Source organism: Natrix helvetica, assembly GCF_964273705.1.
Source record: "Natrix helvetica genome assembly, chromosome: 2".
NCBI lineage: Eukaryota > Metazoa > Chordata > Lepidosauria > Squamata > Natricidae > Natrix > Natrix helvetica.
Window position 1 is genome coordinate 115,041,586 of NC_138552.1, and position 13,146 is coordinate 115,054,731.

The 13,146-nt window shown below is 39.5% G+C and overlaps 1 protein-coding gene across 9 annotated transcripts in view; it reads left to right on the plus strand.

Moving 5' to 3' along the window:
• The window catches only part of CARM1 (coactivator associated arginine methyltransferase 1), a 115,929-nt gene that overhangs the window by 74,362 nt on the left and 28,421 nt on the right, over positions 1–13,146 (plus strand). For all 9 annotated transcript variants that reach the window (XM_081945689.1, XM_081945691.1, XM_081945694.1 and 6 more), the window contains 6 exons: positions 516–620; positions 1,447–1,557; positions 2,410–2,587; positions 10,449–10,539; positions 10,934–11,015; positions 12,533–12,618. In XM_081945689.1, the coding sequence (XP_081801815.1) occupies positions 516–620; positions 1,447–1,557; positions 2,410–2,587; positions 10,449–10,539; positions 10,934–11,015; positions 12,533–12,618 (653 nt within the window). The remainder of the gene's footprint in view (positions 1–515; positions 621–1,446; positions 1,558–2,409; positions 2,588–10,448; positions 10,540–10,933; positions 11,016–12,532; positions 12,619–13,146) is intronic.

Here is a 13,146-nt window from a genome sequence, read left to right on the forward strand (position 1 = left end):
TATTGCTTGGGTTTGCATTACATTGAACTCCGGTATGACATGGTCACTTTCACTCAAGATTCTGGCAACTTCAATTTCCTCTATCACTTCTCTGTTAGTAATAATTAGGTCCAGTAGAGCTTTACTTCTAGTTCCTTCCTTTACCTTTTGGATGACAAAGTTGTTGGCTAGGTTGGTTAGGAATCTATTTGATCTTCCACTGCAAAGTTTGTCTTCCAGTTGATATCTGCCATTACGACTGTGGTATGCTTCCTACATACATTTGTTAACTGGTTGGCAGAGCTCATCTATTTCTTCTGATTGGTGGGGTGGCCTGTAATATATACCTTTTATATTGACCCATATACATTCTGGAGGGATTTTATATTTGATCATGTGCATTTCTGTAGATATTTAGTGATCTCTTACATATCTATCATAACAGAAATGGTAGTTAGAATTTTCTAAAATTATAGCATTTCTTTTTGTGAGTGAGCGTGTTGGTTTTAGCAGAGACTTTTTGTTTCCTCTTTCAGTTTTATGGATATTTATCCCAACAGCAAAATATGATGCAGGATTATGTCCGAACAGGCACATATCAGAGAGCAATCCTGCAAAACCATAGCGATTTCAAAGATAAGGTATGGCTAAAGTTTAATAATGCCTTAAGTGTAACCAATGAAGTTTCCTTCTGAATATTGCATAGTTGCTAAAGTGTAAGACTGCATTTACATATTGTAAATATATATTCAAATATCGTATCTAAGTCACGTTACTCTTCGCTCAGAATATTTTGCTTAGTCTATCTGGAAATGATGAAACTTTGAAGAGTTTGAAAAAAAGAAGAATGTGGTCTGATTTAGTAACACAGGGATAGTACAATAAAGTTTCTCTCAAATAAGGTACGGTGAAAAGGAAAATCTTGATGGTAGCCTGCAGCTAATCCTGTGTGAGGCAGGGTACACAATTTGGGATTTCTAATAAGCCATTGCTGTAAATTGAATTACTGGTAGTGCTGGTAGCCAGAGAGTAGGCATTATCAGCTTCCATTTGTTCATCAACTACACTGTTTTCTAGAGACGACTATGCCATAATTATTAATGCCCTAATTACAAATATTTTGAATTGCTACAGATCTCCTAATCTGGTGCCCTCCAGATTCATTGGACATTAATTCTCAAGAGGTTGTGCATGAGCATTCAAGTTGTATTTTCTTCAAAGCAGGTTTTTTGCTTTGGATCCAATAGCGGTGTTGTCATATCTTTAATAATTACACTAATACGATAAACAAATTTAGAACTCTGAGCATTGGAACCGGAGTTTGGATATAAGATCCACTCTTCTAAATGTTGTAGCTGTCAGTAAGGATGGCTTAGTTTTACCTTACATATTTACTATATTTTATAGAAAAGGTTTTACTGATATTTAGTTTTTGTGATTTTATTGATCTAATTTCCCCCCCACCAGATTGTATTAGATGTCGGCTGTGGTTCTGGCATCCTGTCATTTTTTGCAGCACAAGCTGGAGCAAGAAAAATTTATGCAGTGGAAGCAAGCACGATGGCTCAACATGCAGAGGTTAGTGTGAGACACCCACATGGCTGCTTCATTCAGTGACCACAATCCCAGTTCTCCTGTTTTGGTTGTTAAATTATCATGCTAAGAGTATCTCAAGGTAGGAGAGGTATTGGGAGATCTGGCTCCCGCTGGCACGTGGAAACTTTCCATGGATTGAAAAGCCTTGGCAGCTAGGCCCAGCTGCATGTGGATCTCCTCCTTTCTCACTCCCAGAAGGCTTCAGCCAGCTAGGCCTACTGGCACACAAAAATGTGCTGTGCGCTGGCTGGGCCCAGTGGCATATGGCCTCCTCCTTCTCCCCTCCCAGTTTTGAGAAACCTGACCTACTCCCCCCCCCTCCCCACCGACCACTACTGGCCTTCTCTCTCCCTCACCAAGCCTGGGTCCACTCCCTTTTTTCTTTTCCTGCAGCTGCTGACAAGTGCATTCAGCTGATGAGAGGCTCAAGTAGAAAGCTAGTGAATGCAAATTTCCTGAAGGCTAGAGAGGCAATCCTTCTCAATGGCGACAAGGAATAGGAACGTCGACTTCAACCATACTAATATGATTGGTGCTTCTTTGAATTTACCCATGAAACTGCATTTGATAACATGCCTGGGGAAGAAAGGAACATACAAGAACTACTTATAGCAAATATTTTATTGTAAATGTAGTAGTCTTACCTGGCTGGGAAGCAGCAGACTTTTCTTATGTCCAAACTGGATTTCAATTATAATTAGAGGTTTGAAGTGAATTAATATGCTCCGGTATCTAAAGCATCTGTTTCTTTCTAATTATCAGCTATCTGAAAAACAAGTTCTCAAAAAAATATCTATGGAATCATTGCTTTCTAATTTTTCCCTTTCTGTCCAGGTTTTAGTGAAGAGTAATAATCTTACTGATCGAATTGTTGTCATTCCTGGGAAGGTAGAAGAAATCTCTCTTCCAGAACAGGTGGACATCATTATTTCTGAGCCAATGGGCTACATGCTTTTCAACGAACGAATGCTGGAGAGTTACCTGCATGCCAAGAAGTATTTAAAACCTAGTGGTAAGTAACTTTTTTTTTCTTCCGTTCAGTTGTGTTCGATTCTTGGAGACTATCTGGACAAGTCCCTGCAGTTTTTTTGGCAATATTTTTCAGAAATGGTTTGCCGTTGTCTTTTTCCTAGGGTTGGGAGAATATGACTAGGCCATACAGTCATAAGTCTGAATCCATTCTTCCCAAATGGGCATCTTTTGCCAGAAACTGGCAAAAAGTTTTAGCAAATTGCAGTTACCTGACATGGGATTGCTGCAGTCACTTGTAAATGTGAGCCATTTGCTAAATGCCTGAATTTGGCCATGTGACATTGAGGGAACAGGTGGTGTGATATTGTCCGAGGCCACCATAAGTTGTTAAATGACCATCTGTAAATGAAGGACTGCTTGTATTGACCCTTTTTAAAATAGTGAGTCATATCTGGTGTTCTAATAAACAGTGAGTTTTACAACTTTTACAAACGAAGATGGAAAAATATCAACATTTACATAAGTATTAGCAGTTTTGAGTTTAATACAAAATCATCAGTATGTTTCAATCATTTGTTTGTTTGTTTGTTTTTTTAAACAGAAATTTTTATTAGTTTTACAAAATTTTCAGGAAAAGGGGTAATGGGTAAAGTTACAAATTTTGACAGCTACATTATGCAGGAAATGGTACTCCCCCCAATTCTCATAACTTTCACTTGTTAATACATTAGATAATTACTACTTAGCAATATTTTGACAGCATATTTTTACCTTATATCTTCTAATAATTTCAATCTATTTTATATCAAACAGAAAAAAATCCCTGTATTAGCAATTGCATTATTTTTCTAACTCACTTTTGTGAACTAAGTTTTCTCAATGTTGCCTCTTCTCCCCCCACCAGCAAGGCTCCGGCACCTCCCATGTCTTGTGTATCTCGTGTGGTATCATCAGCTTTATCTAGGAGCGCTTTGTTTTTTTCCATGAAGGCCTCGGCCTCCATAGTTGTATTAATTCTAACTCTAGTACCCTCCCAGAATATCAGCATACCTTCTGGCAGAAGCCACCGGAACCAAACCCCTTTCTCAAATAGTTTCTTCGCTAAAAGCGAATATTTTTTTCTTTTATCTCTGACTTTCTTTGGGATTTGTTTCAGGATGACTATCTCTCTATCCTTGTATTTTAACACTTGCCCCCTTTGTGCACTCAAAATCTAATCTCTTGTAGTCTTTCTAAGAAATTTAATGTGAACCTCTCTTGGAACATTGTGTGTTCTAGCATAAGCTGAATTAACTCTATAGACCAGGTCAATATCCCATCCCAGCTGCTGTCTGTCTTTTTTAATATATTCAGCCAATAGTTTTGTCATAATCTCCCTCAAATCTTCATCATCAGCCTCAATTACATTTTGAAATCTAAGGAAAAAAGACATCCTTTCAAACTCCATTTTTATCTGATGGTTCTCAAGTTCTTGGTTTCCTCTCTGGACCCCTCTCACCTCCCCCCTCATCTCGGCCGTCCCCTCCTCCAAAACTTCCAGTCTCTGTGTATTTTGAGCTGTTCGGTTTTGATTTTCTCTGAGTGGTTCATTCATTTCTTTCAGTTGATTTTTCAAGTCCTCCTGCCCCTTTAAAATCTTTTGAAGCAACTGCTGAGTTAGGTCCTTCTCCGGGGCTTTGGGTTGTAATAAAGATGTTAATGTCTGTTGCCCGCTGGGGCTGGACGTTGAGGATGTTGGAGCAGAGCCAGCAAAGCCTGGTTTCCCAGGTGGTGGTCTCAACACTCAAAAGTGTTTCAAATCACTTTTGTGATCTGAGTCTTCTAGTTGTTGTGTCCTCCCTCCCGTCCACCGGCTGAACCTCAGCCCCTCCCTCCTTTGTTTCTTGTGTAACATTCCCCATTTCGCCTAAGAGAGCACTGTGTTTTTTAGTGAAAGCCTCTGCTTCCACTACTGTGTTGATTCTAATTCTGCTGCCCTCCCAAAAAATCAACATGCCTTCTGGAAACAGCCACCTGAACCAAACCCCATTATTGTATATATATTTTTGCTAAGAAGGAATATTTCCTTCTGTTATCTCTTACTTTCTTTGGGATCTGTTTAAGAATGGTTATTTCTTTATCTTTATATTTTAATGGTCCTCCCCTTTGAGCTCCTAGAACCTCATCTCTTGTAGTTTTTCTAAGAAATTTAACATGAACTTCCCTTGGAACGTTGTGTGTTCTTGCATAGGCTGAATTGACCCTATAGATCAGATCAATATCCCACCAAAGCTGTTGTTTATCTCTATTAATATATTCTGCTGGTATTGTGGTCATAATCTCCTTAAGATCTTCGTTCTCAACTTCTGGCAAGTTTTGGAACCTAAGAAAAAAAGACATCCTTTCAAATTCCATTTTTAACATCTGATTTCCAAATTCTACATTCCCCCTTTGGATTGTCTTCATCTTGTCTCTCATCCCACCGCCCCCTCCTCCAGCACACCTATCCTCTGTTCATTCCGTGTGGTTTGCTGTTTTGTCTCTCTGAGCTGTTCATTTAAGTCCTGCAGTTGTTTTTTGATTTCGTCCTGTCCCTTTAAGATGATTTGAAGCATCTGGTGAGTAGACAAGTCCTTTGCACTCTCTTCAGAGGCTTTAGGTTGTAAAAAAGACCCCAGTTGTGACTGGTGAGCGGGGCTGGACATAGAAGATGTTGGGGCTGATGAGGCCTTACCAGGCGGTAATTTCTTTGGACCCATCATGAGGCTCAGAGATAGTTATTGTTCTGTACAAAGAGATGGCGTCTGTGGGAGAGCACAGCCGGTAGGGATCATCAAACAAACAAGTCCAAAGGAGAATAAGTCTTCTAGTACAGAACTAGAGCAAATAGGTGGGTCAGAATATTCCAAATCCAGGGGAATAACGTACTTGAAGATGCTCCTGGAGATCTCTGGGGTGGAAATTAGTTGAAAGCCATAAAGTTTTCCAAGGGAGGAGTCTCATTCATGAAGACAAAGAAAAAGGAGGAAGTTGGCTATATTGGCTCAGCCAGTACAGATGGTCAGGAAACAACAAAGTCAAAGTTCCCTTAGATAGTTTAGAGAAGAATCAGTTCAGCCATCCTTTCTCTCGCAATTGTAGACAAGAAAAAAAAAATTTTTCCCCATTATTTAAGGGAAGTGAAAGTAGATTTCAAACTTTCTCTCTCCCCTATAAAAGGGAGAGATTTTTCAAGTGCCGCTTTTCCAAGGGGGGTGGAATTTCCCTCCCCTCCAATCTAAACTCCTCCAGAAGTTGAAACAAAGTCCCAAAAAGAAAACTGCAGAACAGTTAAAAGAGTAAGGATAGTAAAAGACCTGGGGAGACCCCTCGCCTCACCGCTCTTCAGCTCTTTCGTTCCAATTAATTGTTTCCTTCCAGGCTGTGTTCGGCGAAGCGCGCAGTGGCATTCCACGCGCTCCCTACACTCCCTGGCTCCTGAGCAAAGCTGGAGACACCCCCCCGCTGCCGCCGCCGTTCCAGGGGGTCCCAGCAAGCCGCCCCTATGGCAGGGCGCCACTCCAAGGCACCCTGTGCTCCCCCTAGACTTCAGGGGAGCCCACCGGAGCAGCAAAAAGGCGGACGCATGTGTCCGTCACCTTTGGCTGCCGGAAGTTGCAAGACCTGGGGGAGCTTCTCCCCCACACACGATGTAGCTGTCAAAATGTTTTATAACCCTATAACCCCTTTTCCTTGTAAAATTTTTAAAACTAATAAAAATTTGAACAAGAAACAGTGAGTTTTAGTCATGCATTTGTTCACTGGTATGGTAGAATAAAGTAGCAATAGCACTTAGAATGGAGAATTTATAGCTAAAATAGCCAAAATAGCTCATTGGAAGAGCACTAGTCTGAAGATCTAAATGTTTTCACTTAGAAATCCAGTTCAGTGGAGTAGTTAAAGTAACAATCTAGAAAAGAAGAGACCAGGAGTTCTAGTCCCATCTTAGGTACAAAGCTACTTGATTGCCGTTGGACCAGCCAGTTTTTTTCAGCCCTAGGATGAACAGATTAACAGATTTGGAAGAGACCTTATAGGTCCATGATGGCGAGCTTATGGCACGGCTGCCACAGATGGCATGCAGAGCCGTATTTGTTGGCACAGCAGCTCTCAGTTCTGGCGTGCATGCTGGCCAGCTGATTTTCGGTGTTCCAGAGGGCTCAGGGAGGCCGTTTTCACCCTCCCTATGCTTCAGGAAAGCCTGCGGAGCCTGGGGAGGGCAAAAAACAGGCCCAATGGTCCAACTGGAAGTTCAGGGACAAAACTTCCAGTTGGCCCGTTGGGCCTGTTTTTCAGCCTCCCCAGGTTCCGGTGGCTTTCCTGAAGCATAGGGAGGACGAAAAATGGCCCAACAGGCTAACCGGAAAATTGTCCCTGAACTTCTGGTTGGCCCATTGAGCCTGTTTTTCACCCTCCCCAGGCTCCGGAGGCTTTCCTGAAGCCTAGGGAGGGCGAAAACAGCCTCCCCCAGCCCACCGTTTTCGCCCTTCCCAGGTTTCAGGAAAGCCTCCGGAGCCAGGGGAGGGCAAAATTTCCGCCCCCCGCACATGTGGGTCACTCGCACATGCACAGATGGGTGGGTCACTCGCTCGTGCTCAGGTGGGTGGGTGGGTGATCAAATTGTTGTGATTAAATTGTTGGAGTGGCAAAAATTGATAAGTTGGTGTTCTGCTTTATTTTGTTTTCCTAAGTCTTATACTCCAAATACATTTTCCTCATTAATGTTTCCAAGTGTGACATTCCAATCACAAAGTAGCACATCTTGCTTGCATTTTCTGTCAATTTTAAATTGATTATAAAACTACTCCTCTTTTTTTGAAAAAGTGCTTGGAGCATAAAGTTATTTGAATGTTATATTAAAGGGTTGTCTACAAAGTATAATTGATATTGCTTTGTTATTGATTGGATTGTAGCCAAGTACAGGTAGTTCTCAATTTACAACTGGTCACTTAGTGACTATTCAAAGTTACAGCAGACCCCAAAATGGGTCTTACAATCCAGATTTGAAGTTCCAATGACCCTCCCACCCCATGGTCACATAACTGCATTTGGATGGTCGGCAACTGGCCTACATTTGTGATTGCTGCACTCCATGGTTATGTGTCCATGATTTATGATGTTTTTGCTGCAAACTGGCATTTACTTCCAATTTCCAGGAAAAACTGAGTAATGACCACTGCATTCCCTTTACCATCACTCTGTTCACTTAAGGATTGCCACAAAAAGGTCATAAAATCAATTCTGGTCACACAGTGGCCTACTTTATGATTGCCACAATTTATGATCAAAATTGTGGGCTCAATTAGTCTTAAGTTGAGACTAATTGTCTCAACTACCTGTATTGTTCTTGCTATAACTTTCCTAATTACCTCCTTTTTCATGTCCTGAGTAATTGTAATCTTACCCGTCCACCTCAATTTGATCATTTAAGGTGTCAATTTGGTGTTTCATTTCATTGTTCAGTGTGTTGAGCCTTCTTGCTTCTTGTTCCCACTTTAATTTTGTCTTTGTTGCTTCTGACTTCTTTTTCTACATGGCAATATCAATAACTACTGTGTTTTTCAGAGTATAAGACGCACCGTAGTATAAGATGCACCTTAGTTTTTTTTTGGGGGGGGGAAATGGGGGGGGGATTCTGCTTACTAAGTATTCATTTTTATTACCATGACACTGGAAAAGCAAACACAATAGTATGATAAAATGACACTTTTTGCCACTTTTTTTCTTTCCCCAAGCAGCGAGAAAACTCTTAATAAGCTTAACTAGATGTCTGGGCATTCAGCCAAAAGCACTTCACACCTGTAAAAATGTACCAAAGCTGAATCAAGAAATCAGCCCAGTAGTTGCCTGACATAACTCAGATAGGAAAAATCCCTGCCTTGCCCTTAAAGGGATTATCTCCAAAAGAATAGAAATCACTAGTCACAGGAACTCTCTGCCTTGCCCCTTAAAGGATTATCTCCCAAAAATAAAAACTGGACAAAAGAAGTACCTCTTAAGGCAATCTTCAAATCTTTCATCATCTTCTCCCAGCTGGAACAGCCATCGTCCTTGATTTGCCTGAAAAGGAAGATCGCTTCACTCATTAGCACCTCATTAGGGCTGAAAACAAGCTTCCAAAAAGCTACATTCAGAGTATAAGACTTACCCAAATTTTCAGCCTCTTTTAGGCGGGGTGTGTGTGTGTGCTTCTTACACTCTGAAAAATACAGTAGATGTCCCAAAGGCTTAATCTACCCATGCTATAAATAACATTAATGCTCCAAAAGATCCTCAGCTCTTCCTCAATAGTATGTTAAGTGCCATTTGACCTGAAAGGCCTATCCTCCAACACTATATCATCAATATGTTATATTTTCTGTCCATGTGGAGTTTTTAGGAAAGGTACAGGAGTGGTTTAACATTGCCTTCTCCCATGCAGTATGAATGGATGCCTTTCCTGTCATCATTAAAATGCTTCCAGCATTTTCCTATATTGTTTCTGCCCAAAGTAGATGTCTGCCAGATAGGCAGCTAGGATTACCTTAGTGCTTTGGATGACCATGATGGGAACATATAGATTTGGCATACACTTCTGGCATCCCTCCCAGAAACATACAAATACCCCTGGCCACAGTGGGACAGCATGGCAAGACTTGGGGGAGGAGAAGGTAGTTTTTATCAAAGTAGCTGTCAGAATCTGCCCCATCCTGATTCTATCCTGTTTCTACTTCATTAATATAAATTTATCCTGTTCTATTAAATGAGTCTCCTGTAGATAAGCAGTATCTTCAACTAATGTTATTAAATATGCTAGGTTTATGGAATTTTTTTTTATTCTTGCAGTTCTTTTATATTAAGAATAACTAACTTCATCCACAAATTTTATTTTGGCCCACTTATCACTATTCTCCCAATACCAGTACCCTTCTCCAATTTTAAAAAACCTCCAAAGATGTAATGAACATTCCCTTATATTTGAATGATCTTGGTTTTCTTTCAAGTTGATCTGCACTCAACTGCTGGAATTGGCTATTACAGTTATTATATCAAACTCTAGCACCATAATTTTTTTAAATTAATAAGATTAACAAAATATCGGTTCTGGTGATCCTCTGTATGATACTTTTACTTATGCACATCTGTTTATATCTTATTCTATACATATAATTTTTGAAAAGGAAGAACGATGGAGTAATAGGAAGAAACATCAATCCTTCATGAAAGATGACCATTCCCATTTGAATTAGCCAGGGCTTCAGTACTTTGAAGTACTGGTTTGATTAAACTTCAGTCCCCTTCTGTAGGGCTGTTCCTACTGATGTGCTGTGGCTGTCTTTCAAGTGCTTTGGTCAGGATACAAAGAGAATTTGGGGTTCTAAGCAAAGATATAACGGAGGTTTCAAACCTCTTCAAACATTAAATGGGCTATTCAGACTTTACCAAGCATTTGGCGGTGGGCCATTTCAGGGATAGAATTCTCTTGGTAAGTTCTGAACATTTTCAGTAAGTAGAATAGCCCATTTAATGTTGAAATGCTTTAACTTGAAATACTTTTCCACGCTTGTAATTTTGTACCATTAATAGTATAAGGTAGCTTTATTAGCTAAACTGCAAATTTTTGAGTTCTTTGGAATTTGTCAGCTAGTATGTTAAACAAAAACAAAACAAAAATGAGGTGGGACAGAATTTTGATTTGATTTGTTAACTTGCTTTTATTTTGTTTTAATACCTTATCAGTCTTGACAATTGACCTCCTGAGGGTTTTGTTTGTTTGTTTGTTTTTAAAACTTATTTGATCAAACTTCAGAGATTTTATTGAAATTGAAAAACAAGATAAAATATTTCTATTAAAAAAATTAAAATGAAACTATAAATATATGTTGTCTTCTGCTCCATTTCAGGAAATATGTTTCCAACTATTGGCGATGTCCATCTAGCCCCATTTACAGATGAACAGCTATACATGGAACAGTTCACAAAAGCTAACTTTTGGTGCGTCTTTTCTCTTCTGAAATCCAGTTTTTGCTACTGTAGTTTATCTCACAGCAAACAGGGACTGTATTTCCCCACTTGGGTCACCCCAAATGTATAAAGGAGCTATGGGATTTATTGCTAGAATGTTGAACTACATGAAGAATCTCTGGTTTCATTTGAACTCAGTGCTGCCTGTTCTGCCTACTCTAGTTAAGTAGCAGGCAGGTTCTTCCAGGTGTCCTGCAGTGCCATAGCTATATTTCCGGAATGGTTTTTTCAGATGAAGCTAATGTATGAGAGATGCGTTTATTTTCAAATCTTGCATCAGTATCTTCTTGGATTTCTTTTCTTTAATATTTTATTAATATTTTATATTTTTCATCTTATCAGTTGGTGATATCTTATATTGTAGGTATCAGCCATCTTTTCATGGAGTAGATTTATCAGCACTCCGAGGTGCAGCAGTAGATGAATATTTCCGACAGCCTGTTGTAGTAAGTTGAATTATTCCTATAACACTTTGGAGGTTTGATAGTAGTTGAAATAATTAACCTGTGAATGCCATAGATATGCAATTGTGCTAAGCACAGACATTGTGCTAACATGGCTTCAAGGCCGTGTTGGCATGAATATTACCCGTGATGGTTCTAATCCTAGATATAGCTGTTCAACAACTATACAGTTTCCTCATTCTTGACCCATGTTCAATAAATAGCACCTTTCCCTCACACAGAATAACTGAATACACTAGTATTTGTCATTTTGTCATTAATCAAAAGTTGGCTGGAACTCTTCAGGCAAAGCTTTACCTGAAATACCACTTTCTGATTTTGAACACATTTATAGAAATCTTGGAAGTTCTTTGAGAAGGACTTCGTCTGACTCAAACAGAAATTTGATAAAACTCATCCCCCTTAAGGTTTTACAAAGAAGCAGACAATGTGTGAGAGAACTTTTTTCTGTTAAGAGCTTCATGCCCTTTGGTTCAATGTTTACAGATTCCCTGTGTCATACATCCCATTTAAACTAATTAGCAAAGAAAGACTCCTGATTCAGCTCTTTTTTCAAGGGTATACTGAACTGATAATAAAGCAGTTACAGAATAGAGCAGACAGCATCTGTTGGCTGGGCATGATAATGCTGTAATTAACTTTCCCTTTTCCCTGGCCAACCCCTCTAATCAGTCACTGTCCAATTGAAAGTTCTCAGGAAACCGACCCTATGTTTGAGCTTTTCCCATTGCTACATTCCTTTTGTTGACCTTGATTGGTACTCCTCACATTAGGGCCGATACTGCTTCAAACCCAATCCCTCCCAAATCACCCACATTCCAATTCCTCCCCCTGTTGCTATGTCAGGCTGGCAACATGAAAAGTGAAGCAGCAGCAGTATGGCAGCTGTGACACAATTAACACATCCTTGTTTCTTTTCCTGAAAAGAAGACTACTTAGAATGAGAATTCTGAATGCAAACACCGTGCTTGTGATTCCATTAGGTAATTTTTGTGGTAATTCATGAATGGCTGGTTTTCCTCCATTTAAAGATTTTTGGAATTAATTGTGACCAAAATATTGAAGTGTTAGAATTAGAGAGGGGGCTTAAATCACAGAGTAATTTGTTCCATTGCCCATTGTCTGCATCTGCTTCAATGTTACTGGAAACTTAAGAAGGAAAGTGTAGCATAATAAAACTGCGCAATGCATTAGATCTGAAATAGCTATATTTTTCCCCAGGATTGTGCAGCTGCCAGCACAATGCTAGAAAAACGTGTGCTTGGTTTAAGAAGTTGAAGAAATGTACTATATGTGTGTACTGACAGACAGCTTTCAGTCTTTCTGGAAAGTTCACAATCCTATAATATAGTATAGCTTTCTCCATTTGGTGAACTGCAGATGAGCTGGAGGAAATATCAACTGAAAGGTTTATTTTTCCCCCAGACATTTTTGGGTCTATAAGACCAGTCATCATACCCTAACCAGAACTAATTATTAATTTGTTTTTTTGTTCTTAGGATACCTTTGATATTAGGATTCTAATGGCCAAATCTGTTAAATACACCGTAAACTTCTTAGATGCCAAAGAAGCAGATTTGCACAGGTAATCTTTTGTCGAAAAAAATAAAGACTCTGATCCCACTGTGATGTTGGAGAACTTATATTACCTTTAGAAATGTTATGTTTGTTTTACATTAGTAAGACTTGTTTTTAATTAGATGCCAAAATATCAACCATCATAATTATGGTCAATAATTTTCGATAGCACATTGGCAAACTTTTGCAGCTACCTTTTGACCTCACTTGGTGATATAACTCTCCTTCTTCCATGCACTTCCCATTCGGAATCTATACAGATGAGCCATCATAGGATTACAATTTGGGAATCTGCCATAAAGAGTAGTCTAAACCTCATCTTTTGTGAATTTTCATTCATTACTTTGGAGTTGATAGGACCTTTCCCTGAAATATTTTCCATGCTGACCCAGAACTGACCCAAAATAGGTCATGCTTCTGGTTAGCCTCTTTCTTTTACACTGGGGTTGTGGATTTTACCCTGGTGAAGGTGTCTATATCAAACATACTTTGCTTGTGGGAAGACTTATTTGCTCAATACCTTGCGGGAATAGGT